At 37.6% G+C, this 27,931-nt stretch overlaps 2 protein-coding genes across 2 annotated transcripts in view; one reads left to right on the plus strand and one right to left on the minus strand.

Moving 5' to 3' along the window:
• Positions 1-12,119: 12,119 nt before the first annotated feature.
• On the minus strand, positions 12,120-26,782 carry RPAP3 (RNA polymerase II associated protein 3). Its single transcript, XM_010006307.1, has 16 exons — positions 26,624-26,782; positions 25,911-26,051; positions 25,325-25,447; positions 24,417-24,544; positions 23,734-23,855; positions 23,281-23,351; positions 22,259-22,387; positions 21,092-21,219; positions 19,300-19,421; positions 18,810-18,880; positions 18,561-18,677; positions 16,001-16,212; positions 14,642-14,828; positions 13,867-13,964; positions 13,296-13,396; positions 12,120-12,211 (listed from the first exon to the last, which is right to left on the minus strand). The coding sequence occupies exons 1-16, from the start codon at positions 26,774-26,776 to the stop codon at positions 12,120-12,122; spliced, it is 1,995 nt and encodes a 664-aa protein (XP_010004609.1). The 5' UTR covers positions 26,777-26,782.
• Positions 26,783-26,973: 191 nt separating this feature from the next.
• XRCC6BP1 (XRCC6 binding protein 1) overlaps positions 26,974-27,931 on the plus strand; it is a 6,235-nt gene continuing 5,277 nt past the window's right edge. The window contains exon 1 of the mRNA XM_010006308.1: positions 26,974-27,005. Coding sequence (XP_010004610.1) covers positions 26,974-27,005 — 32 coding nt within the window. The remainder of the gene's footprint in view (positions 27,006-27,931) is intronic.

The following is a 27,931-nucleotide window of genomic DNA, read 5'->3' on the forward strand; positions in this document are numbered from 1 at the left end:
TCCTGCTGAGATGGCTCTACCCTACAACATTTTCCTTTCACTCTGCCCTCAGATATTTTCCTTCTTTCTTGAATTGAAAGCGGTGTAATTTCAGACCAAGTCGGGGGATGATGTCATGAGTCAGAGCCAGAAGAGCTTCCGTAGGCTCCCAGGAAATGCCTCTCGGCACACTCTCACTTGCACAGTTCCCAGCAGGACACTCACTCTCTTGCTGTTGTCATGGCTGAGCACTAATGCTCTCAGTGCTCCCAGGCTTTCTTTTAATTAGACAGCTTCAGCAGCTCTCCAAAAAGCTGTTACAGGGAGCCACTCTCTCCCTGTCTGGCTGATGCAAGGAGATGTGCTTGGTTTGGCTCAGCTGGAAGCAGTTCTTTCCATGTTTTTTGAGGTACTTGCACAAAGCCCATGGCTTATTCATTAGGAAAGCGTTACAGCTCATAGGCACAGTTAATTAGCACTTATGAATAAAAGAAAAGTAGAAAGGAAAATCAGAGGACTAAGAACAACAAAAATGAACTAGGAGAAAAACAGTGTAGGTTTGTAAGAGCAAAGCATTCAAAGATTAATTAAAAATATATCGACATTGTAGTTTTTATAATAAGTTTTCATTCTCAGTCTGTCCATCATAAAGCAAAGACTACGTGGTGTGGAGTCCAGATGAACCAGCACACACACAGGTATGTCTGTCTGTCATACAGGTGTCTTCTCTGGTGCCAAACAGCCAGGAAATAGAAGAGGACTTCAACAGGGAGGATAGAGTAACTGTGTGTGGGCATCATCAATGCTATCATGAAATTTTTAACAACCAGCTGAGCAGGAGGTGCTAGTCTCACTTTACTTTCCTCCCTGTGGCTGCAACTGATTGTTGGATGATTTTTGCACAAACTGTGTTATGAAAAGCTTAATAGTATGAGCTGTGCTGTGGAAGTGACAGGTTGCTTTCTTGACAGCTAAATACCAGCACCAAAAATCTTCCTGTAGGAAAAGTGGCCTTTCAATATTAAAGGGAGCATATAAGAAACATGGGGACAAACTTTTTTAGCAGGGCTTGTTGCAATAAGACAAGGTATAATGGTTTTAAAAGAGAGTAGATTCAGTCTAGATATAAAGAAGGAAGTTTTTACAACGATCATGGTGAAACACTGGAACAAACTTCCAAGAGAAGTGGTAGAAGCCCCATCTCTGTGAAGGTTCAAGGTCAATTTGGATGGTGCTCTGAACAATCAGATCTAGTTGAAGATGTCTCTGCTCTTTGCGTGGGGGTTGGACTAGATGACTTTTAAGGTTCCTTCCAACCCAAACCACCCTGATTCTATAATTCAATATTCTTTCAAACAATCTTCTGACTAAAGGAGGGCAAATACATTTCAAACCTTGCTGCTAGAAGGGAAGAAATTGGCTGCAGCATGTAATTATACCATGGTATGAACAATACAGAAGTCGGATGAATAAAGGCTAAGTATCACTTTGGGCATACCTGACATTTTTTGCCTTGTGAGTGCTTGACTGTGCAATTCTCCTCATTAAGGAGCTACTCTTTAATTCTGCTGTTCTAAGCAATGTTCTTCTCATGATCGTATACAAGTATGATCAATACGCTCCGTAGCATCAATACGTACTATTTATCCATTACTCAATACACACACTTTACATTGTCTAAGAGCATGAACCAGTGATCAGAAGAAATCCGCATCAGCTCTCATGGCATCTCAACAATTCTGGGATAAATCAGGGCAGAAAGAAGAATAAGTTGTGGTAAATTTTGTGCTTCCTCTCAGAGAAGAAGGCTAAGGCTGTCGTTTAAGTTTCCTATTTCCTTTGACTTGAATAGTGCCAGAGAGTAATTTCAGGGAAGAAAAGCTGCTCATGAGCTAAGGGTTGGCCACTTCTGTCTCTGTCTATCTGCTCATACTGTCATTCTCACCCTCCCTGCATGCCCAACCATCTAGTGCCACTCTTTAATAGCAATAGTGATGTTCCAAGACAATGTTACCTTGGAAGACCTATTTCCAGTTTGTGCCCTAGATGTCAGGAGGGATAAATTTTCCCCAATATTGGATTTTATGGCAATTCTGTGCAGTTCCAAAATCTGCTGTCAAAATACATCTTGTTGGTAGGCTGTTGGGTAAGGAGGAGAACTGAGATTCTCATTTTTAGCATTAGGCCAAAGAGGAAAAAGCAACCATGATCCTGTATGACAAGTCAGATGATCCAGGACTGGGTGATAGGAAATAAACATCAGGCTGGGACTAAAATAATTCAAGAACCTATTTTCTTTGCTGGCAGCAGTCAGTCACTGAAGAAAAAGGCCTTGTGCTCTCTTTCTCTGCCAGCATTCACTTGCTCCCAAGCTGGGTCAGACTCAAAGCTTGTCAAATAAATTACATGAATCAATTATAGTTCATAGCTTTCCCTTCACAAAATTCATAAATAGTCTATGGGTACTCTGGAGTCATTATACCAGGTCTATAATTAGGAAGGAGAAAGGATATTTCACAAATTTAATCAAATAAGATCTTCAGTGAGTAGGAGTCTTAGCTATAACAGGAGCCCAAAAGTTGCTCTGAGGCTTTTCTCACCTAGCATTTTTTTTACTTTCACCTGCCAACAAAGAGAGTCTCATCTTTACATTTGGGTAACAGTCTTCCCAACTACCTCTGAAAGCCTCAGATGCTCCACCATTGCAATTTCACATGCTGAGAATTTGTTCCTTAGGCAGCAGCGACAGCACATGAGTAGGGGATACAGGGATGACAGAAGCTTCACATCAGCTTGACACTCCAACTCTCTTCCCTCCCCCAGTCCTCACTTTGGGAAAGTTTTGATTGTGTTTATCTTTTTTGAGTGCCAGTAGCTAGAGATCTGGGTGAGAAACTTAACCTGGAGAAAGACTTAAATTCAGGCTTCCAGCTAGACAAACATTTGAGATTTCTGAAAGGAATCTAATTTATTTTTTTTAAACCAAGCCCCATGTCAAATTTGATGTGCTTCAGAAAGATAAGCATGTCAGGTGGTGAGAGCAAGAGACATTAGGAAGAGGGTGAAAGGAGGGATCCCCCATCTAGCATGCAAGTGCACACATGCACAGCCTGGGAAAAAATCAAGACGTATGAGCAGTCCAGTGGGGTCACAGAGCTTCTGCATCGCTGCAGGACTGGAGAGCACCTGGGACTGCCTACACAGCTGCGCACCAGCTCTGCATATGAGACAGGCAGTGAAGAAGAGGAGGGGAGATTCCCTCCAGGCAAAGCAGCAGCTGAGCATTTCCACAGGACAGGAGAGGGGCAGAGGGGCTCATGGATCTCTATCAGAGGAGAGACCAGCAAGAGTGGCATCACAGTGGAAGATGGCACCTCACCTGGTCAGGGTGAATTCTTTAAAGAGCTCAAGCCTCTGTATCACAGACCTCCTTTCATCTGCTGGAAGTGCAATACAGCAGCACACAAGTGTTGAAGAAGATTTTTGGTGGTGTCAGGGAAAACTTCTTGATACAGGTGCTGGGTGGGCCAAGGAGAATAATGTGCTCCACCATCTGCTATTCACTGACAAGGAAAAGCCAGCTGGGATGTGATAGTTGGTGGCTGTCATGGCTATAGTGATCATGCAATAGAGGGGTCCAATATCCCATGAGGAGTGAGAAAAGAGTGCAGCACAGCCCCTGAATTCCAGGTGAGCAAACTGCTACTTGTTCAGGGTATTGGTAGGTGGGATCCCATGGGGCAGCTCTGAAAGGATCTCAGGACAACTGGCAAACTTTTAAATACAGCATTCTTCAAGCACTGGTAGGGCCCACCTTGATATTCTGGAAGACAGGTGGGTGTAACAAGAGCTGACTTGGCTAAATAGGAGACTCATGGAAGAGCTCCAGCACAAAAAGGCAGCATACAGGAGGTGGAAGAAGGGACAGGCTAAAAACAGAAGAAAGCAATTATAGAGAGTATTTATTGGAAATAGTCTATTTTCTCCAGGGAAGAGGGTATTTATAAGAATCTAGAAAAGACAAAACAAAACCAAACCACAAAGAAGTCACATACTCATCTATCTTCAGGCAGAATTATCTGAAAAATATTTCCTGAGGGAAATCAGCTTCCTCTGAACATCTGAAGTCATAGATGACATATGGAAGCTCTTCTAATAAGCTTTGACCTGAGACACTGGGGTGGAAAACCCAGACTGCTTTCAATAATAAAAAAAAACAAACCCAAATACCAACACTTGCAAATTACCTCTTTGAGAAAGGTTTTATAGTCAGCAAGGTGACACAGCCAATTTCTGTTGAAAGAGAGACCTTCTGTGATGCTGTCTTTTCACATTTTCACGTTACTTTCAAAGTCATCAAACCTGTTTTGCTCCTTCATTAAGCTAATAGTTAAAGGAACAAAAGCCTAACCAGAAGGATAAAACAGCACAGCTGTATCTTACCAATAAAATTGAAAACAAACAAAAAAAAAGTTCAAGTCTTTAACTTAGGGGATGAAAACTGTTTTCCAGGAAGGAACTTGCCTGAGGCTGTGTACATTCTTGACACAGGGCGATTAACTATAATAATGAAAGATAATGGTGAAGGGGCTGTCACTCACTTCACCATCTGGTTTCTCTTCTTTTCCCAAGCACTGATCAGTCCAAGTGTCCCTGCCATCTGTAAAGCTGGACCTATCAGAGCTCCCATAGGCTGCATTTTTCTGAGGCTGTTTTTTTTCTTGAGATTCAGAGGCAAAGAGGCATGTAATTGTCACTTGTGCTCTTGGCAACCTCCCAACAGGTCCTCATCAGTTTGGAAATAGTAATGTTGTTAAGTTTTGAGATTTGCTTAGTACTGTACCTGAGGAATCCTCTATATGTGAAGGTGGAACTCACTGAGGCACCTGAAAATGCTGCTTTGATCTAGTGTTCTGATTTAATTCAATCCATTCAAAATGTCCCTCTTGTTCTGACAAACACCTGGGCTGTGTTAAGCCAGAAACTGGCAATGACAGAGAGCACAGGCAGGCTGAAGTATCAGCTTGGAAGCAATCAGCAGGAGAAGGAGGGTATGATTTGAATAAGATCTGTTCAATGCATTAGGCAACTGGGAATGATAAACAAGCTTCATTTATCAAGTACTGAAGTTTGAGAGTCTTGAGATGGTGAGCCCTATATTTTTACCCCAGGTAGCTAAAAAGGAACAAACAAGACCCCTGGTCAGCCTCTGAACACAGTAGCTGATCCTGCAACATTATTTTCCTTTGGCACTACTGTAGTTGGAGAAAGAAGCTGTATGAAATGACGTGAGACTGGAGTTCTAGTCGTGTGGTACAGTGGCTTCCTGTTTCTACCAGCACAAACTGGGTAGGAATAAAGCCAAAGACTCTTTGGGTATTTTGTATGCAGGGCAGGGGTATCCTGATCAAGGCAAATTTCTTCTTTGCTTCTAAGCCAGCAGAGCTGTTCTGACAAAATCTGATAATGGGAACACTGACCGTAGGAATCTGTCCTTAGTACAGCTGGCTTCACATAAACCCAGTAACAGGCAGAAGCATGAAAGGACAAAGACAAGGACAAAAAGTAATTCTGAGAGGAAAGCTGACTGAAGTTACTAAAACAGACCTGGGGCTCAAAAAGGGCTAGTGGGGTTTATTCAGTTCCTAGCTTTTCAAAATCTCACATTAAAAACATTCATTGATGTTTGCATTTTACTGAAGTACAGAGAAATGTTAAAAACACTCAGTACTGAAACTGAGATTGAAATACTGAAAGCCTTTAATAACACATTGATTTAGGGTCCTGTGAAACAGATATTTCTATCTCCTATTCTTCAAGTTACACTGGGAACAAAGTCACACTGATACTGAGGAAACATCCCCTTCTGCATCCCAGATAACACAGTGTGTCAGCCGATGGCCCTGCCTCCATCACACAGAGATGTACCACCTCTCATTTCACTCAGCTGGGTAGCTGAGTCATTCCCCCTCCAGGGAAAATCATCAAGTCAGTTCAGACCACTCTCAGAAAGGGTTTTATTGCAAAAAGGGAGGTCTCTCTCGAGCCTCTCCAGGCATTCAGTCCCACATCTCAAACAATGAGAAGACTATGCTACACTTCGTTTAGATTGCAAACCCCTGGAGGAAGGACTTGCTCTGTGCCATCACAAGCCAGCGACCACAAGCTACTGGTATGAGTCCCTCACTGATGGCTCTGTGAAAGCCAGAAAGACAACCAGGAAGCTGAGCCCCAGGGACTACCAGAACTCTGTATTTGGAACAGTGCTACAGTTATGGTTGGAACAAAGCAGACAAACAGTTAATAAAGCTGCAAAGCATTTGTTTTATCTAGATACCATCCTTGAATTTTAAGATATAAATGAAGCAGAGGTTGCTTCTCAGCTTCTCAAAAAGTCTCCAGCCATGTAAGGCCCCATCTGCTGTGGTTTGCACCCATTTTCATTTCAGGCAGCACTGAGTTACTCAAGAGTAGTATTTCAAGTGCAACTGGGAGTGAGATGAAGGACAAGAGTTCTCTCAAGGTCAGATCAAACCAAAGCTTGACAGCTGTAAAGCAGTGCAACCTACTTCTCTCTCTTACTTTAATATTAATTTCAGGGATTATAAACATTTAAATGAAGATTATGTTCTCCTTCAGCTCCATTAATGCTTGCAGATTTTTGGGTGAGAGACACCAGCTTTATCAATGAATCAGACAAGCTTGTCCACAGAAGAATGAAACATGAAGCAGAAGAAAATCTCAAGAAACCTGGCAGATTGTTCAGTATTTATTTCCTGTCCTTTTTTTGTTACAGATGGTCTGGAAAATATTCCCTAAAATGTTTTTACCATCTGTTGAAAGTACACTCACATTCTCACTTAAATACTGCATTTAATAAGATGTAAAAGAAGATGTAATCCTGTAATAGCCTCGCTAATTTTCACAGCCACCAGAATCCAACCACAAGATGCACAGAAGTCTTAACACCAAGGACAGCATTGGAGTCCTCAAAGCTCATGTGCTACAAGGTGTTACTCAACAGGCTTTGGTGTACAGGAGTAGCTCATTACTTCTTATTTCTACAGTCTGAACCTCAGGCTACTTTAGAAAAGGATGAAAGCATTTCCACTTCTCAGTGAAGACTCTGGAGTACACATTTCCCAAGTTAGCAAAGTGTTCCTGATTCTTCCAGAAGTGATAGCAATTCATTATAAACCAAGTTCAAGCACCACTTGTCAAAACTGAGCACGCAGTCTACTGTAGCCAGGAAGGCACCAGATTTCAACTTAAGTCATCAGGTACTATTCTCCCATCACAATCACAGCTGGGCAAATCAACCATTTAATCTTTCTCTTCTTTTTGGTGATATTTGTACAGACTGCTGATTCTTTAGGGAGGAAGCTGCCTCTGAGTACTTGCCCTTGAAACCTGAAGTACAAGCAGTCACTCCTGTAACAGATATAAAAGCAAAAAGCCTGGGGTTTTTTGTTTATTTAAGCTTCTTTGGTTTTTTTTGTGAGTTTCCTAACTTAGACTCTGATCTGCTGCTCAAGCTCATCACAACAGACCTGTCCAAGTATGCAGCCTTCAAATTAATAGCTTATACAGAATATTAATCTGTCCTATATGATCAGGCATCAGGACATGGAAGACTATTTTACACTCACTTGTTGATTAAGTTAATCAGGATTTGTGCCTAAGGGTACACTTCTTGCTTTAAAATACAGGCAGACTTACTTGGTATGAAGGAACAAGGAATCAAATTTATATTTTACCCTGCAGTCTTAAACTTTATGAGACTGGAAGGTCTGAAGTTTGAAGGTGAAGTCTGGAAAGCAAACATTACTTTCTGCTACTATGAAGAAAGCAGAAGATTCCAGTGTATCCAACCACAACCAAAATCAGCATACACTTTAATAGGAAGCAAGGAAAAGGAAGTAAAAAGGAATCACAGAACTATTCAGGTTGGAAAAGACCCTTGGGATCACCGGGTCCAACCATCATCCCTACTCTACGAAGTTCTCCCCTAAATCGTATCCACCAACACCACATCCAAACGACCCTTAAACACATCCAGGGATGGTGACTCAACCACCTCCCTGGGCAGCCTATTCCAGTGTCTAACCACTCTTTCTGTATTTTTTTCCTAATGGAAACTCCCTTGGTTTCTAAGGGACAGACATTAGAGTGGAATATTCCTACAAAATGTAGCCTAAAGAATAAGAGCTCTTGGAAGAGCTTTCACAAACTAAGCACCTTAACCAGAAATTGTAGAAAACTAGAAATTCAGAGAGGGAATCAGCACATGGTGACAGCTGTAATGAGAAAGATCTGTTACAAATGTTTCAAGTGAAATAGTACAAAGAAAAAGGAAGAGAGATGCATAAATACCACACCACTGCTGCCATCAGGCTGAACTGCACACGTAAGATCTTGAGGTGACAACAGTGAGAAGTACAATTTCACCTTTTATTTCAAAAGTTGTATTTTCCTTAAGCCCAGCTAGCAAAGCAGATAAGGTCAGATTAGTCACAAAAGCAATTTCAGGTCCTTTGGCAGACTTGCACTGCTAATATTAGATAAAGACTAGATTCAAACTTAGGATGGTGTTCCTGAGAGGTTAGGCTAATTTCCTGCTCTCCCAAAGATAATCAGTAAGAAAGGATTTTGCATGGTAATTTTGTCCTCTGGATAACACAACCCTTAGAAATACACCTTAAGTTACTAAAGCATCATGCAAAGGCAAAAGTGGTACAATGCAGATCTCAGAAGAAAAGGCATATCAGTAGTGGAAACTATGGCAGATTATTTAATAATTATTAAGTAGGAGCAACAAGAGAGTACAGGAAACTGATGGCTGTTTTCTCTTCGGTGTTCCCTTGTGATGGCAACTACAAGCAGCTATGTTCGCATATTGACAAAGAAAGGTGTCTGCCTAGTAAAAGCAGAGAATGGGTAGGAATGTTATTTCCTGAAGTTCAATGTTTACAGGGTCTCAGGGCCCAAAAGACGTCTCTGTAAATTGTTAAAAATTTATATGTTAGTCTCATATTAATACAATATGTTAAAAAAGTAGCCTCAAAACCAGTAGTAGTAGTTACATTTGAGAACTGGTAAGTTGAAATGCCTATTTAAATTTAAACAGAAAGACAGGGAAGAAAAAAAGCAACAAAAACTTCTTGACCAGTGTAAAGGCCATTAATTTTTAATTCTAAAAAATATTTTGGAACAAGTACTACAATTACACTTATTTCTGTTTTCCACAGTAACTGACACAGCTTGGCCAAGAACAAGTTATATTAAAATCCTTTCTTCTAAAATGCTTTCTTTAGCATAATGAAAAAGCAGATGAAATATCTTTATCTTGACATCTGATTATCACAGGACAGTTTTTTAAACAAGACAAACACAGCGCAGATGAAACTATTACAGTATGAATGCAGTGCTAGCTAGAGTTATTAAAGAAGAAAAAAATTACATTAGAGTCTACAGTCAAAACAGAAAGCTGCAAGGATGTTCTGCAGAAGTATGTCCTAGGACCAATTCCATCAATATTCTAACAATCAAGATGATTAAATCAATAGACAATATTGCATTGAGTTGTGTCTCCCAGATCTACTGGAGGGCAGTATTCAAATTAAAAAATAACCTTGACAAGTTAAAAAGCTGTTTAGAAAAATCACATTTAATACTGGTAACTATAGGAATCATTCAAAACTAAAGTCAGAATCAGTCACTGCAGCAAACATGACCTCAGATTTCTGACACCTTCAATGCCATAAAATAGCAAAGGGCTATAAAGTATTCCAGTTTAATTGCCTTGTGCTATTTGTATCAGACTTTTTTCCCCTGACCCAACAGGGATATAACCAATGAGCAGGTGCCGAATTTAAAAAATAAAAAAAAAACCCTCCTCCTTCTCCCTCTAAAAATAATTCCTGACTTACTTCAGATCTATGAACCTTCTCCATATTTCATTAAACTCTTCAATTCAGAGATTTGGCAATCTTTTAACAATTTTGAAGAGGAAAACACTGCCATCTCCTGGAGCAAGGGAAGCCTGCAGCAGTTCTCTGTCCGCATTCTCGTCTCCATCTTGCATTGTTTGCTATGCACTGAAAAGTAACCTCAAGGACTGAGCAAGTCACCAGATGCTGCATTGAGAAGGACAAGCAAAAGGCTACAGTACAGTACCACTTGCAAGGCAAGTCCTGGTGTTCTAAGTTCTGTAGTAACATGAATCATGTCCACTCACCTTCCCCACCAAATTCTACATGCCTGAGCAGCTTCCTTTTAATCAGCCTTCCACACCCCATGATCCTGAATTAAAATCTCTGTAAAAGTAGGAGTGGGGCTAGAAACGAAATATAGCAGCATATTCTTATTAAAAGCACAGCAGACTGGATGGAGTTGTAGGTGACTCCAGGCCTACAGTTTTCAAAGCTTTCTGCTATCATTTTTTGGTGTCAAGAATCCATATTACAATCACCTGTTTTCATCTAGCAGCCTTCAAGAAGCATCTTCTGACAACATACCCAATGCTGTTAGCATAACCTGATCAGGCTTACAGCCCTGCTTCACACTGAACAACTCATAACAGTCCAGAAGATACACTCCATTTAAAAGATATATACAATTACTTGGGTTACTTCAAGTAACTTGAGACACAGCTATTAAAAGGAGTTCATACTGTAGGGAAGCTGCAAGCAGTGTTATATGAAAGCTCTTCCACTTCCCCACTGACCCTGGCTGTTCTCCTAGTGCTTAGTTCCAGGGCTAATTGGAAGCTACCTTATGGATCTAGTGCTCCATTCACGTCAGTTGCTACCCTGCCCAAAGAGGGAACTCAGTTACATTCGTTTCTTCACTGGATTATATCTGAACTAGGATAATCAGAGCTGCAGATGTTTTAAAATTAATCTTCTGATTACATAGGTTATAATATTCTTACCTTTTCCTATTAATCCATCTTGGAAGTTTCTAGTCTTTTGGAATGGATTATTGATTATAGATTACTGAATACAGCTGTTAATCATTCCTCCAAAAAAGAGCGTAACTACCAAAACAAAAGCATTAATGTCAGAAGGCTTCCATAGTCAGAGAAGCACCAGTAAAACCCAAAGGGTGAATCAAGATGAAAGCACATCTGACAGAGTATCAGCTGGAGGAAAGAAATAGTGGTCAAGCCTAGAGACAGACAGATTTTTAGACACCACTACTTGGATCCTACAGTTCAATCTTACAGCACACTTGACAACTGCCATTATTTCCTTTTTTTGGTCATGTGAACAGTATGAATAACTTATTAGGCCTAACACTATTTCTTATTTCCTCTAAGAATTTCAGGTAATTTCATGCCTTTATTTTCTTCATCATGGAAATGCATTCTGCTTAGCTTCCTGAGGCTTCTTAAGGGCTTTACCTGGTTAGAAACAACTAACCTAGGAGATAAGTTCCATCAGAATATTTTAAAAGTACTCTGTGAAGAACACAAAGTTTTCTTCCCTGTACTTCTAGCTTAATTCCACATTATTTGGCTTCCTTCTATTCTGCAATTGCAGTTGAAGTTCACAGCTGTAAATGCTAAAATTCATTTGGTTTTGGGTAAACACCAGTAAAAGAAAGAACTCTGGAATTCTTTGGCCATCCTACCTCAGGCCAGCTTTCAACACTACATGTTCTTATGTGCTGTGTCCTTAGAAAAGAACAATTTAGACACATTAATAAAAATAAAAAAGAACTCCTTAACAGTTAGTATGTTCAACTCAAAATTAAGTTTATTTTCTAAAATAAAAAACATGCACATTTGTAATATACACCATCTGATTCTTACCAAATACATGTATAAACATTTTTTTTTCCTTTTAATAAAGATCTCTATCTACAGTCCCAATCCTGAATGCCAGCCTGCCCAATTGGATTTTAGGCAAACAGATTCCACTGAAGTTAATGTAGATCTGTATTGTTTCAGGTGCTGGAAAACTAATGTACCTGCAGAACTAGGTAATTACTTCTTCAGGCACTTCCCATTTGGCTAGACCAAGTTTAAGAGTTTCATTACTTATACAAAAGCAAGAAAATTCCAGTCTTCATAGGCTTCTTCAGCTGATTTCCACATGAAGGAAGTGAGGAAAAAAATTTACACATCAGTCATCTCATTAACAGAAAATGCCGTATTTCTTCTTCAATTCTTCAACAGAATTATCTTTCAATCCCATGTGGTTCACATGATTGAACAGTACCTGTGCAACTGTAGAAGAAAGTTATAACATAAACTGTTATTTTTGTTATTCAAACTCTTAAGGTAAATCAGTCCATTTCCTCCCTCAGTGAAAACAAGGACTGGATTATATAGCAGAAATACGAGTAAATTTTTGGAACTACTGAAAGGATGAAAAAAGTAGCAAAGGGAAGCTCTCACTTTGTTTTGATGCCCATGAGCTGCCTAACAAACATTTCCTTACACAGCTGTTTAATCCCTACAACAGACAGCTTTTGTTTACTCTCTTGGCATTATGGCATTACACGTAGAAGATAATGCCAGATAAAGCTTACAACAGGTTGAAGGCATGAATGCAATTCCTAAGAGGAATTTACTTGCACTTCAGTAAGTCAAACAAGTAGTTTTATTTTGAGGAGATTCACATATGAAAAATCTGAAAGTACAACGGTTATTACTGAAACTCAGCTGTAAACAGTAAATGTGACATTATTTGGTTCCAGAGAAATGCTTTGCTTTTAGGTGTCTCACATATTCTTTCTGGTGTGCTAAATAAAGAAAATGTTGGAGATGAAAACCAATTTTGTAAACCATGAATTCAAGCCAATGTCAACCTGAATTGCAAACTAATTTAAATGATGCTTCAGGAACAGGACAGACAATTGAGCTAAATGGCTTAGACATTAGCATTCTTTCTGCTGACAATAAAGTCAGGATTGACAATAAACAGTTGTAAATTGTGGAAACTGTAATTTGGATACATTGCATCTCAGATATAAGCTTTTGTACAAATTCATAAATCTGTAACACTGCCAGCTACAAACTGAAATGCCAGAGAAGCTTACTTTATCAGCCTAACATGCAGTGGTAGTACTGATAAAAAATAAGGGGATTTAACTGTATTTTTCAAGTCTTAAGAACAAGGAATCAAAAGATTATGAAAAATCACATGACATTCATATTAACTTCTGAACCAATCAAAAAGCTAGACAATTAACTAATCTTACTTGATTTTTACATGGAATAAACAGAAAGATAACTAAATTTGAAATATTTCTTCCTAGATTCTACACTACCACAGATAGTTTTAAAAAGACACTACTGAATTACTTACTTTTTTTCTCTGAGCCTGACATAAACATTACTGCCATATCAAATCTTTGTAATTCAGACAGCCTCTGGAGGATTTCCAGGATGAGTGATGGCTCTTCTTTCCTGAGGAAGATTATTAGAAATATAAAAATAACTACTCTTGATTAGAAAGATTCACGAGCTGCAACCAATATTGAAGACTTGAGGAACAAGAAATAAAAAAGACCAATGGAATTCCTTGCTCTGTCTCATCTCAGTGCTAGCTGGAAAACAAAAGTTGGACTACATCACAATAAACATTGCACAAGATAAAACACTCTGTGTTTCTCAGCTTTGGAAAGTTAATATAGAAAAGTAATATTGTGCAATTATATGTCATAAAAACATATATAGTAATATGAAAAAATATTTCATATAGTCTGTTCAGTTTCCAGTGCAGAACTGAATTTAAAAAAATACAGTAAAGGCTATTTCTTTACCTCTTTTCTATCTGTTTCTTCAAGATATGCTTAATTTCTTGGGGAGGAAAGAAAAAAAGGCAATTAACCAGAATAGCAATAAGCAATATTTAACAAAAAAGGAGTTAAACTTACTCAATGTAGAAATCATGTAGAATTTTCAGTATCTGGTTAAACAAGTCTGGATCCAAGGATTTCTGGAACAGTTTTGGATAAAGCGAAGGCTCTATTTGCTTTGGAGAAGTTAAAGAAGTGTTTTTAGGCAAAAAAAATACAGTTGAATCATGAAAATTAGAAATTAGTTTTTAGGATGTCCGGAACAGTTGAAGTGCATGAAAGCAAACAAGAAAAACCCAAAATACTTGCACTATTTTATGCTGAACATGAATTTAGTGTGTTTTTTGTGATGATGGGTACTAACTTATTTTAAAAAAGAATTAAGCAATTTTTTTTTGCATATATGCAGAAGTAGGCATTAAATAGATTGATGTGTTTCAAGCATTTATTCAGCTTAAAAACGGTAAGAATGTTCCTATGTCTGAGAACCCTGGAAACATTAATTTGAAAAATCAGAATTTAACATGGTTACCAATGTACTTAATTCTTTATGGAATCATAGAATGGTTTGGGTTGGAAGGGGACCTTGAAGATCACTCAGTTCAAGCCCTCTGCATGGTATGGAAGACCTTCCACTACAGGGCCCATGTTTGAGAGAAGACTCAGACTGAGGTAAGTGAAAAGTCAGGCACATGAGGAGAAACACTCCAACGTGAATTAAACTACTTGGTATTATGAGAAGGCAATTAAAGGGACTGTTGTACACTGTTAAGATGCTCTAAACAGAGCTATATTTTCTAACTAAGTTTGTGCTGTTTCTTCAATGTCAGCTGAACAATACTACGTTTCATACCTTCAGGTACAAGTACATATTTTCCGGGCAGTCTTTCAACTTCCTGAAGTCAGCCTCAAGTTGGAAAGAATTTGCAGGAATGGCAGGGACTGAAAAACTAGATGAATTTGTGACTTCTTCTCTTTGTTTGTTGACAGGAAAAGTTGGATGTGACATTGATGAAATTCCTTTTACAATAGCAGGAAGCCTGCAGAGAGATTTTTGAAACGCATATTTAAGAAAATGTTTAAAGAAATCCCTTCAATCTTTTGATTCACAAAAAAGCTACAACGTTATCAACATGTTTTTAAATAAGGTATCTTAGGTAGCTAAAAAAACCCTCTCAAATTATGGAAGCTTTATATCTGATTCATCCTTTATAAAAAGACACCTGCAAAGAATTACGATTATACTGGGGCTTTTTCTAGTTAAGTTTCAGGAAATTACTGTATTTTAAGATCCACAGGCTACTACCATACACAGCTGCAAAAAAAATTACTACATTTTCTGCAATTTCATGCTGCAAAATAATAACCATATCAAATGAACAAACCATTTTTAACATTGATTACAGTGGAGCTATTTTTTATCCTGCAATTTGTCAGTGAAGTCCATTTATTTTTCAAAAGTTATAAAATGGCTAAGAAATATACTTTTTTCTTCAACACTTCACAGTAAATCATCTGACCAAGCTGGAAAATATGGCTGTGAAAGGGTATTGGAAATTCTTCAATCAGAGTTCCCTTAGAAGTATTTACTGTTAACAGAGTGAGATTATGTTGATACATACAGAGCTCTTCTGAGCAAACAAGTAGATTTCCAATATCTAGGAGTGATGCAGTTGGGATAGTGGCTTCTATATTTCTGCCTTCTTTCAGCCAGCCAGACTTGAGTTTGCCTAGCAAACATGGTGGAACTTGGGAACTTCTAACAGAAGTTACTGGCTGCCTGATCAGCAAAGGAACTCTAGAGTGCTGACGCTATCACCCGTGCCTTTTCTCCCACACAACTGGTGTGCAAAAACATTTGAACCCTGATCAGAATTTACTCTAGAACATTACAAATAAAAATTGCAGCATGGGAAGATGAAGTGCACAAAGAACAGACTATGGCATACAGGAAATGATTATGAATTTCTTTATATTTTAAATGTAAGAACATGACTAGTTTTCCAACTGACGGTAAATATGTAATCATATTAATCTCAACCACTACATGATCAAAGAGGCAGACGTGCAAAAAAAACACAGTTTATTTCAACACTCCTTTAATTCAAATTCTCCACAATATGTTCGCTACCTCATCACATGCAGGAATCTGAGAATGAAGATTTCAACTACATTTACCTTTTAAAAAGGAGATCAGAGTTTTTATACTTACTGTAATGGTGTCGTATCACTGACTTCTTCTATTTTCAAGTGCTTTGCTTTAGGAATGTCCATTGTAGTCAACTGATCATCCTGATCTAGATTCTCTGTTGTTTCAACACTCATTGAATTCCTCCAGCTACTGGCTGAAGAAGTAGTGATGGGCAAATCACTATCTGGTGTCTCATCATCAATTTCTTCAATGGGTATTCTTTGCAAAGGTTTCTAAACAGAATACACACCTCAATGTCATGTGTGTCGCCTCAACATCAGTGTATGTGCAGACCCCAGATAAACAGCTGTGTTTAACTTTAAATAATCTCATGATAACTAGTTTCATCTGTAGTGGTACACATGAAAGAGTTTCAATGAAGGTAAATGGCAAAAAAGGAAACTTTGTGAGTTTGTACAAGAGGAATACATGATCATTTTACTGCTTTCTGTTCATAAACCTTAGTATCCTTATTCTAGAGGATTCCAGAATCTGCATTCTTTTTTCCCCAGTAATAATAATTTTAGAAAGTAGGTTGTTTTTTTCCCCTACTAAGGTTAAATGGGCAATTAATACTATATATTTTGACCAACGACCTGGTAAAGCTTTGTAATTTAACTAAACAAGTAAGCATCCATCAATATATGCCTTGCCCCTCAACTTAAAATTTTGAGATTCTGTTGGTGCGATATTGTCTTCTGTGTTCTCTGACCTTCCTTTGAGCTTACGTAGATATATGGAATGGAATATCTTTGGCCAATTTTGCTGTCTGTCTAACTCAGCCTCCTACGGGGGGGTCACAGATCTCCCCATAGCGTCTGAGCCGGCAGAGTGCAGGTGCGGCCTTGAAGCCTCAGTAGTTAGAAAAACATTCCACTGTCTTATCAGCCTAGCAGAACACACTGTTGCTAGTTACAAGAAAGCTTACTGAAGGAAAAAAAAAAATCAGTAAAAAAGGAAAATTGGCTTCATCCTGGCTCAAACCAGGACAGAGATGACAAGTATCTGTAATTCATCCCTGCTGGTTGATCCAGTTACATAGATCTTAAGGCAATTAACTCTACCACTAGAGGATGTGTTACCTAAAATGCTTCAGCTTGTTTAATCTCTGCATGGTCACCATTGTTTTTGATCACGATTTAGCACCAGCTTCACAGGTCTTACAAGAAAGCACCAATTAGTCAGGGGACGAAAAAAAACAAACCATCATCACTTTTTACTTTGGAACTTCATCTCCTAAACATGAACTTAGTCTATCTTGCTCCAGAAATACAGATGCAAATACACGATTAAACATACTCAACAATGCAGACTTCCAGAAATGGCAGACATCTGTCTAACTCTTAACACAATCCTAACAGAAGTTTTCACAGGAGTTTGAAGACTGCTTTAAATCATGCCAGAAACCCCATCTTGTTTGTGTATTGACAGACAATACACCCTTTGCTTTGACAATACACAATCTCATCACTGCGCTAAGACTGGGAGGCGGCCCAGTAGATGTGAAACAAAATTACAGTTCTCTGAAATCCTTGGGCAATACTAAAAGCACAGATGATTCATCTAATCTTGTACTTTAGCAGATAACAAGGAAAAAACAATCAACCTAGTGTCTCCACCTAATTCAGAACTGAAACCGAAAACTTATTATACTTGCCCATAGTATTTCAGGTACTTCAAAACAAATTCACTTAGGTTTCTACAAATACCATACCTTGTTATGAAGACTGCATAATATTTCCCTCCTGCCTCTAAAATGGCTCAAAATAATCACACATTTTCTACTAAAACTATCCATCTGAATTATATATTTAATAGAAGTAAACAAACATTTTGAAATCAGGAATAGCAGAACACTACAGCACTCTACACAAAGCGTAAGCACGCTATGTACTTACAAAATTCACTGCTGAATGTATAAAGATTACATGTACTAAAAGTGGAAGCCTAATACATAAAGAAAGCTGACATTATTGTCTGTATGACATTAATTTTGTCATATTTAACTCATTAATGCCATCATAACCAGTGATAATTCATAGTCCAAAAATACTGCTTCTTGGAAACCAATACCCAGCTATTCTACAGTTTATGTGGATGAAAATGCAGGCTCAGGGCTCTTGCAGTAGCATCTAACATGGGTAGACAACGTCTTGATTGCACTTTGGCTGCTACAGAAACTGTAAACAGTAGGAGAAAAGAAGGGCTGTTTACCCAGAGCTTTCTCAAGTCTGCAATCAATCATGGAGACTCAGCTGCCTCTCCTTAACTCTCAACTGTAACGTTACACAGCTAAGGACCAGGAGAGCGTCGTGGGGTTGCCTCCCCATTTTGTATTAATTTCTTGAGTGTGGTACTGTAGGCTGAATGCTTACACCACTGCTACTGTTACACACATACGGAAATGCTGAAGTTATGTTCTTGAAAAACATTGAAAGAGTAAATCTGTACATTTCTGGCTTTCCACAGGCAAGAAAGATGTGTCTATCAGGACTTAGCCTACCTAAATTGCAGGAAGCGAATTTTAAGCTCTACTTTTACCATCATTATAGAAAGCAACTCACAAAATAAAACAACTTACTGTTGATTTCAGCTGTAATGGATTATCAATCACTTTCACTATATCTTTTATTTCCGTTTCTTTAATCAACACTGCAGGATATTTTTGATGGGTTTGCTCTTCTTTCTCAGCTAAATCCTGAAAAAATGGTAAAGTTGTCCAAAAGATCAGAAGTTTGAGCAATAATAAGGTATGTTAAAAAAAAAAAGAATGAAAATATTATGTTACTATGATATTAGGGAACAACAAAAAAAGCACAAGTAGACATACATTCCTTATTTTAGTGAGTTCATTTATCGCTTGTTTATTTCCAGGTTCCAGCTTCAGAACAGCTTCAAAATCTGAGTGAAAAAACAACATAGAAAAATTGTTGACATTTCAAATTACAAAGTACTTCTGGCAAATCTTTAAACCTTCTATTTTCCTTTCACAGCTTTAAAATAATTAAAAGCAGGTGAGTAATCCTAATGGCTTACACCATGACCTAGCTTTTAAACACATTTTTCAATTTATTCCTTGCTACTCATCATAAGCAACAACAGTTGTCATTTCACACAAAACTGTCTTCTGATCATGTGGATACCATGACAAAAGATTTTCTATGCATTCAATCAAACACAACCAAGCCCCACCGCTCTTAACTTTTGCACTGATAATCTCAGTTACTCAACAATTTAATTGCTATTAGAATACTAAAAAAATCAGGATGTCCTTTTACTCTTCACTTATATATCACAATTAGGCTAATTCAAGGTCATACCTTGTATAGCTTCTTTCACCTTTCCAAGAGCAACTCTGGCAGCTCCTCTTCTGGCAAAGGCTTTAGAATAGGAGGCATCTAAGAGCAGAGCTTGTGTACAGTCATTTTCTGCCTCTTCATATCTCAGCAAAAGAGTAGTATAAAATTAATAATCAGTTTCAAGTGGCAGTTTCAAATGAAAAGACAGAGCTACCCAAAACAAAACATGAAGACAGATCTTAATTGCCTACATACATACAAATACACACCACAGAGCTAAAATGTAAAATAAAAGTAAACATATTTTATATGACTTCTCAGCACCTTGAAATCTCAGTCACATCTTTTGATATCTCATGTCACACTGCTGACTCTTTTTATCATAACAGAGAAATTCACTTCCTCCATGAAAATAAACACTTGAAGCATGTCAGAGCAAACTCCACCTTAAACATTAAATAACCTTAAAATGAAAGTCAGCATCATAGTTTTGTACTTCCAAAGCCTAAAAACACTATTACAAACAAACTAAAAAAACAAAATAAGGGAGAACAAAAACGAAACAAAACATGAGATCAAATTTCTCCACATCTGAATTTCTGTGACTTGTCCTGAACTATTTCAGAATGAAAAGTCAGTAATTCACTTCACTTTAAGATCAAATGATCCCAGTTATATTTAGTTACATTAGATCATTATTCCAGTGTGTGCATATTAACATATTTGCAATCTTTCTTCTCCTCCTTCAATCTATCATTAAATTTATGGAAACAGAACTGGGTTTCTTTGCAGTTCTTATCTGTTCTAGAGGTTTGTAAGAATACCAATGAGCCTCTGTTCCATTTTATGTTTGGAACTTCTTTGAAATATAAAACTCAAGATACACTGATTTATCACACAGAATTGATTTTCTTGCTTGATCCTTCAATTGAACTTTCACTTCCTCTGATTCTCTGAGTACATGATTTACATAACCATATTCTCTATGGCTTCAGTATTAACCTACAAATGTTGCATCAGAAACATTTCCTGTGCAACCTGTTTAAAAATCTCCTAATTTGCGATCAGTGTATTGTCTCTAAGATACCCAGACAAGTCATGTTAGAACAGATGACCAACATAATGCTCAGCTTTGCACTTTTCATGCTACCAGTTTAAAAGGTTTACACTACCACACCATGGGGGAGTAAAAAAAAAAACCAAACAACTTCAAAAACGGAATTTCTCATTTTCTCATACGGAATTTCTCTCATTTGCTAGAAAGCATGTATTTCTGGATCCACTACTGAATAATTTGAATAAAGCTTAATTAGTAATAAACTAATTCCACATACACACATCCATTAGCAGAATTAAAGAAAAATATTTTTAAATATGTCAGCTTCCAGAAAAAGCTCCACTCCATTCACTCTCAAGTCAGAAATTATAGTCCACTTCTTTCTACAATGCAGTATTTAGTAACTGACTAAGTTTCATAGTCAAAAAAGACAAAGCTTCCAGCAGGTCAGTTCTAGAAAGGTGAATATCTAGCATTTTACACACATAAAAGAATTAAAATCAAACTTTAGAAACTACAGTTCCATACTGGTGTTATTTTATTCTTTCAGAACGTCTTTCCTACAAAATGCCTTGTAAAATCACACATATCAAACTGTTCTCTCTCCCTGTTCTGTTTTCAATACGATTTATTGTATAAGGAATTCTAAAAAGAATTAGAAGGTGTGACAGTAACTTGAGTGAAAATCGACTTGATCATTCTTCTGTCTCATTAACAACAAAGTAAAACCGGCAGAGCACATGTAATCCTACTTACTTTTCAAGCTTCAGATAGGCCATGGCTCTGTTCGCTGGAAGAAGCGCATTGGTGCCATCTGCTGCTATACCACGGGTGTAACATTCAATTGCAATATCATACTTTCCTTCTTTAAAATAACCATTACCCTGTAATAATCAGGTTAGAAAAAAATAGTGTTGAGAAAGATCTAGTGTAATGATTTTTTCTTATAGTTTTTAGTAGGCAGGGTCACAATATCGAGAAGTGGGATCGCAAAAAAACACCCACATCAAGGCAGATATTTATGGCATATTTCTCCATATCAAAGCTTGGAGACAGACCACAAAACATACCTTAACTTTTTCTATATCAGGGATAAAAAAAAAACAACCCAAAACAACTGCTAAATGCATAATTTAAGTTCAGACTTGTAGTCTTAAACTTGTGATTTTTCTTAATGCTTGATATGCAGGAAAAGCAACCTTGTATCTCCTGAATTTAAACACAAGCTGAAGAAAACTGAACCTTTGCAATTCCCTGCTCAAGGCTGTTTCCTGTGCTGCACAGACCTGTCTTTATCCTGCTACATCTATAGAACTGTTTCCCTGAGACAATGGTGACAAATGTTTGTCAAGACAGATGTTTTAGTTGATGATGGTATTTCTTAATCGTAACAGTGGCGAGAGGGAGTAATCAATAAGCCAACGGTTGAGTCATGACAGTATATCCAGAAATACATTTTTATTGTCATTGCTGCCTGCACTCCCTGAAGTCTACTTTTCTTTTCTTTTTCTTTTTATTCTCCCTGAATAGCTACTTTTCACCATGTAATCAGAGGTTTGAAAACATAAGAAATAGTCCACAACACTACTTGGACAAGAAGGGGTCAAAATGCATATAATACTGGACAAATTATATCTTTGTTAAATACAGCTAAAGTTCTACTTAATTTACTACATATTTGAAATTTATCACCTATAATCTGTGCTATAAAAGCTACCTTGGATAATTATTCGTCCAGAGAGTCCAAACAGAACTCACTGTTCGCCCCCCTAGAGACCAAAATGGGGAATAATTAAGGTTGCATCGTGGACACTGTCTTTATGAAGTTCAAGACACTATTATGTTTAATGTACACATCTGGATAGCTAATAGCACACTTTTCTTTTCTAGGTCTCTCCTGCTCCACCAGAAGCTGTAACTTACCAGATCTTTTTCTGTAATAGCCTTCTGCTTGAGCTGCTGGTCTTCAATACGCTTCTCTTCGTCTGTTAATTCTGGTCTGACTGCACCTTCAGACCCTCTGTGTTCTGAACTTTCTTTTGATGACAGAGCCTGCAGAGATGTAGGGATTTTTCCTGCGTATCTTCCCCACTTACACATTTTCAGAACATAAATCAGGATAAAACACAAACTTTTAAAGCACAAAAATCTGCTAAGCATTTAAACAGAAGTGCCTGTGTTGTACGTTGAATGCAAACTGAAGAGATTAATCTAAACTGTTCCTGAAAATGTATTTCTGAGGGACTACAAGTCATAACATTACTTGGTAAATAAGAAGTATGTAATTTCTGAAACACAACATAAAATGATCCATAGAACCTGTCTAAACATACTCCAATTCACAACTTGTTTATTTCTTCAGTTACTGGAGACTTTAGGTCTTCACTCAAAATTTTCAAGGACTTTCAAGACCATAGTTGAAGAGGTATAAGCATATTCACACAGTAATTACAGATTAGCTTATATTTACTGAAGTAATTTTATTTAATATTCTCTCCTTGTCATGAAATGGATCAGACTTGCAGTAGAGTATTACATTTTCCTAGGCTTAAACTCACTTTCTGGTGTGGCAGACCACAGCAATCAGTGGGATTACAAGCAGGCTTTTATCATATGTACTGCTTCCTTGTACCAAAATACTACAAATGACTGAAAAAAACATTAATACAGCAGGTAGAAAAAACATCAGAGAAAACACTTTTAAAAAAACACACAGAGATTGGTGCACATCCAGTCTTAGTTTGCTAATCCAGCATTACACTGATGTTTGCACACATGCCAGTTACCCAGGAGAAACTCAATTACAGACATTGACTTCAGTGAACCTCCAATGCCACAAAAAGCATGAGATTTTGTTGAGTTTTGTTCGTTATAAATGTAACTTCATACACATATAAGTTGAATGGGGTGTATTAATTTATGTTAGGGCCTATTAATCTTATTACCTGATCAATTTTCTTCAGTTCAGTTTTTGCTTCAAAGTTGTTTGCATCCAGCTCTAAAACTTTTTCATAATCTATTAGAAGACCAGAAAACAACATTTCAGGTAGGAACTCTATAGACTAGTAAACACAGTATAAAATAAGAGCATTCTTTCGAGACAACCCTTTATATAGTTACCTAAAAAGTCCAAGATATTACACCAAAACCACATTATTCTGAGTGTCCTGGTTTGAGATGCTAAAAGCTACATTATTCTACAACTTCTAATACGTGTAACAATCACTTGGACTTGCTGCTTGAATTTCACCTTGCCAGAAGAACATATGATGTGGCATATAATTTCTTTGTTTACAGGCAATGAAAAAATTCCTACATTAAATAAGCAAATCACACAAGCTTTAACCAAGCAGAACAGGTTATATGTCTTTTAAGGAATGATTTTTAAGAAGACTCACCTTCTTTAGCACCTTGAAGATTTTTCAAAGCAAAACGAGCAGCTCCTCTTCTGGCATAAGCCTTTGTGTAATTTTTATCTAAAGCAAGAGCTAAATTGCAGTCAGATTCTGCAACTGAAAACCTGTCAAAAATACAAATTAATTAGTTTGAACATATCTAGGTAACAAAGCCAAAACTTCAGCAAGTTAGCTTACTCTGAAGATTTATGGTTTCTCTCTGGAGTGGAAATTTTACACGCTCCAGAAGGGGCACAGAACAAGTATTTAACCATCTCTCAATTCAGAACACATTAAAACAGGAAAAGAAAACAGAGGACAACAATGTCTACTCCAACAGAAAGAATTAGGAACTCTCCTATATCTTTTCTTCCCCTGAAATAAATTAAAGCCCTAGAAACAGAATTTGCTGAATCTGAAAGGCAATTTTTTTTTAAGTCTCATACTGTAACACAGAAGACAGTGAATTCCCAGTATGAAAGCAGAGGAAAAAAAGATGAGAGAGACTACCAGATTCCTTATCCTGGCAACTCCTCTTTTACTTTGAAACCATAAAGAAGGTTGCAACAACAATCTTAACACAGACTGTATTATTCATCATGCTCTAGTACAATCAAGAGTTAAAATCAGACAAAAAAATCTGAAGGCAGCATTCAAAAGAAAAGATTTAACAACACAAGTCTTACTTTTTCATTCTATAAAAAGCCGATGCTCTGTTTGTGGGTAATACTGGATTGTATGGATCAGAATGCATCCCTCTGGTATAACATTTTATAGCTTCATCAAAGTTCCCTTGTTTAAAGAACTTATTACCCTGTGATTAGAAGAAAGTCATATTAGCAAATTACTGTACATTCACAGGCATATTACTAATTTTGATGAAAAAATTCAAAGCTCGTAGTTTAGAATGCTCAAAGATTTTTGTTTAATATCTCTCACAAAGTATTGCTTTACTGTAAAACATTTAACTAAAATATTCTAAATATCCAATATTAAGTATTTCTAATGATTTATGCAATAAGAGAGTTTAATTATATATTGGTTTTCAGTATCTGCAGGTCATTTCCAAAAACCTGTAACAAGCACATACACAGCTGCTTAAGTTGCCATAAAGAATTATTGAAGTTTGTTTTGTTGGGGTTTTTTTGGTTTTGTTTTGGTTTTTTTTCCCGTTTTTAGTAACTAGATTGGGTACCTTGGCTTTCAAAGGTAAGTAAGTATTCTCATTTCTGCCTCATTTGGGACACAATTTTTGCCTTCACCTACTTCACTGCAACCAAGATTATGATCAAAAACATCTCAGTTACTCAGTGTAGACTAACAAACATCAGGAAATTTCTACAGCAGCAGGGAAAGTCAGATCTTACCTGTGCAGCCAACAAAAAAATCCTAATGAACTGTACTGAAGAAAAGTATGGACTGACAGATGGTTTTAGATGATGACAGATGGTTTAGATTGTTTGCAAATGAAGAAGTTTCTCAGAACTACCAAAGTTGCCATACAACTAACTTAGCCTTGTCCAGATTGCTGATAAAAATATTGAACAAAAGTGGCCCCAATACTGAGTATAACAAACAGTTATAACACTACAACCTTTTCCTTCTCTGCAAGAGCTTTTTCTGCATCTATACGGATTCCATCTTCCTCAGAGTCTGATTCTGGAGATACGGAATCATGGGTACTATCTTCTTTATCAAGTTCTTCAAGTATTTTATCCTAGAATCAGACAAAAATAAATTATCTTCATTATAATTTAACAATACAAAATAAATCAAGCAAGACTTTAGTATAATTAGTAGTGGGATTTAAAAACCTCTGTTGCCTAAGTCCTCTTTACCAAAGAGTATTCCACACTCCAAAAATAAGCAACCTATCCTCTAATACTGCCAGCTGTGCTTATATTAGAACCTTTTAATAGATCTATCATTAAACCGTTTTTTTTTCTTTAAAGTCAAAATCAATCAGCAGGATGAGAGCACAGTCAATAGAAAACTAGTATTTCTCAACACTCCAAATTTTGAGCACATAAACCTTTTGGAAGAAAGCTACTTTCTACGTTCATACAGTACCCAGCACAGTAAGATACTGCCTTGTGGACTGAACTCTCAGCACTGTAAGAAAATCTGATAGAAGACAATCAATCTGGGAACAAGGTCAAGTTACCAAGCAAATATCTCACCACATCAAGTTTTCCCCATGCTTCATAATCATAAGACTTGATCTTGTTTTTCTTGTTTTCCTCTGTGGTTATCTTTGAAGGGACTTTACTTTTGCTTTTCTTCTTTTTCTTGAAAGCCTTGTTTCGAATTGGTGGCAAATTCTAAATTGAAATAAGTAATTTGTTATAAAAGAAGATGTGTGAAAGTCCCTTGTATTGAAGAATCTATATTACCTAGATCCAGATATAGTATCTGTACCTATTGGCTAGTTTTATTTTAGAAATCCATCCAGCAAGCTCTGCTCAGAAATTCTACAAACCCATTAAGGACAGCAAGTACCAATCTTTCAATATATAGTAAAGTTAAGTTTTAGAAGACAACTCTCTGCAGAGTATCACTTAATGTATTGATGTGACACTTCAAAGTGAGCAATAAGTAATACCAGTGCTGCAAACAGAAATATTCTCCCGGCTCTACCCAGAATTGATTAAAAATGTATTGGCCCCAACACCTCCAGAAGCTACTGCCCCACAGCTCTGCTGGTGGATCAATTTACGCAGGAATCTTTGGGCTGCTTCAGACAAGGAACAAATCATCTGGGTCAGCTCCTACCTTCTATTCAGATATTTTAGGTCAACATATGTAATTTTACTGAAGCAAAAAAGTAATTATTATAAACGCTATCACATTGCGAACAGCTGAGTTAAAACAGACACTGGACTTGTGATTTTACCTCTTCTGGGACACCACTCTGTTTCCTTAGTTCAGAATCCACTTCTTTAATATCTTTTTCCCAGCTCTCCAATTCTCTCATAAAATCCTGCAGCTCTTCAGCATTTTGCTTCATTTGCAGCTGTAGTTCTAGTGCTTTATTTGGTGTAGTCATTGTAATCTGTCAAATTTCAAGGAAAAAACTTTCTAAAAAGAACTTGAAAGTATGTACTGAAGGAATCCAGCTGCTTCAAAACCAGGAACTTTGACTTATATGCAAGACCTGCTTCCAAATAGCACAGTAGGAACATTACATAGTACGAAACTAAGACGAAACACAATTTAAATATCTTTGCAAAAATTACAGGGAGCATGTTATTAGATAAAGTATATCAGAACGAACAGTTAGTCATGTTTTCCCATGCCCAACAAGTCAAGGAAAACCCTGAAAATGGTAGCAAGGTGGTCTTTGTTTCAAGCAACTTCTGCCGTGTTTCAAAGATGACAGTATGATGAAAAATTTAACACATCTTGAGGCCTTTTCTTCTTGTGGTATTGCTTTTTACTTGGAAGAGGAGACCAACCCTCATCTCACTAAAACCTCCTTTTAGGCAGTTGTAGAGAGCTAGAAGATCTCTCCTCAGCCTCTTTTTCTCTAGACTGATCAACTCAGGTTCCCTCAGCTCTCTTCATAAGACCCTTCCCCAGCTTTGTTGCCCTTCTTTGGACACGCTCCAGCACCTCGACGTCCTTACTGTAGTGAGGAGCTCAAAACTGAACACAGTATTCAAGGTGCAGCATCGCTAGTGCTGAGTACAGGGGGACAATTTCTTCCTAAGTCCTGCTGGCCACACTACTCCTGATACAAGCCACGATGCTGTTGGACTGGACATAACTGCGTGAGTACGGGGGGAGCTCTTAATTCAGACAGTTAAGGCCATGAAACATGGGCACGGGCACACCCAGGATTCCACACAGCCTAACACACCACAGCAAACAGTACCTAGAACAAGCTGCTTCAAAAGATGCACAAAACTATACTGTGATCTCTTGGATCTCATTTCTCTTTTGCTACCACTGACAAAGTAATATTCTTACACAGGTGAAAAGCTTAGCAATAAAGCTAGCTGTTTGTTTTCTGGCATTCTAAAGCATCTTGCACAAGTGTTTAACTAAGTCTGCTCCTGCTACCCACCAGCCTAACACAGCTTAGCTGGACCCCAGCCCACAGGCTGACAGGAGGCTCCTCGCCAGTTCGGCTCTTACACCCTTCCAGACAGTTTTAAGTGTGTCTCAACGCTCGGCTCGTCCTTTGCTTCACCCGAGGGCT

The sequence above is a fragment of the Chaetura pelagica genome, unplaced genomic scaffold (assembly GCF_000747805.2).
Source record: "Chaetura pelagica isolate M959 unplaced genomic scaffold, ChaPel_1.0 scaffold108, whole genome shotgun sequence".
NCBI lineage: Eukaryota > Metazoa > Chordata > Aves > Apodiformes > Apodidae > Chaetura > Chaetura pelagica.

Excerpts from the sequence above, each read along its gene's own strand:
- RPAP3 (XM_010006307.1), bottom strand. The coding sequence starts at position 26,776 with ATGACTACACCAAATAAAGCACTAGAACTACAGCTGCAAATGAAGCAA. Across the intron at positions 26,052-26,623 it reads AGAGTGGTGTCCCAGAAGAG|AATTTGCCACCAATTCGAAA; the intron begins GTAAAATCACAA and ends ATTTCAATTTAG. Across the intron at positions 25,448-25,910 it reads CATGGGGAAAACTTGATGTG|GATAAAATACTTGAAGAACT; the intron begins GTGAGATATTTG and ends GTCTGATTCTAG.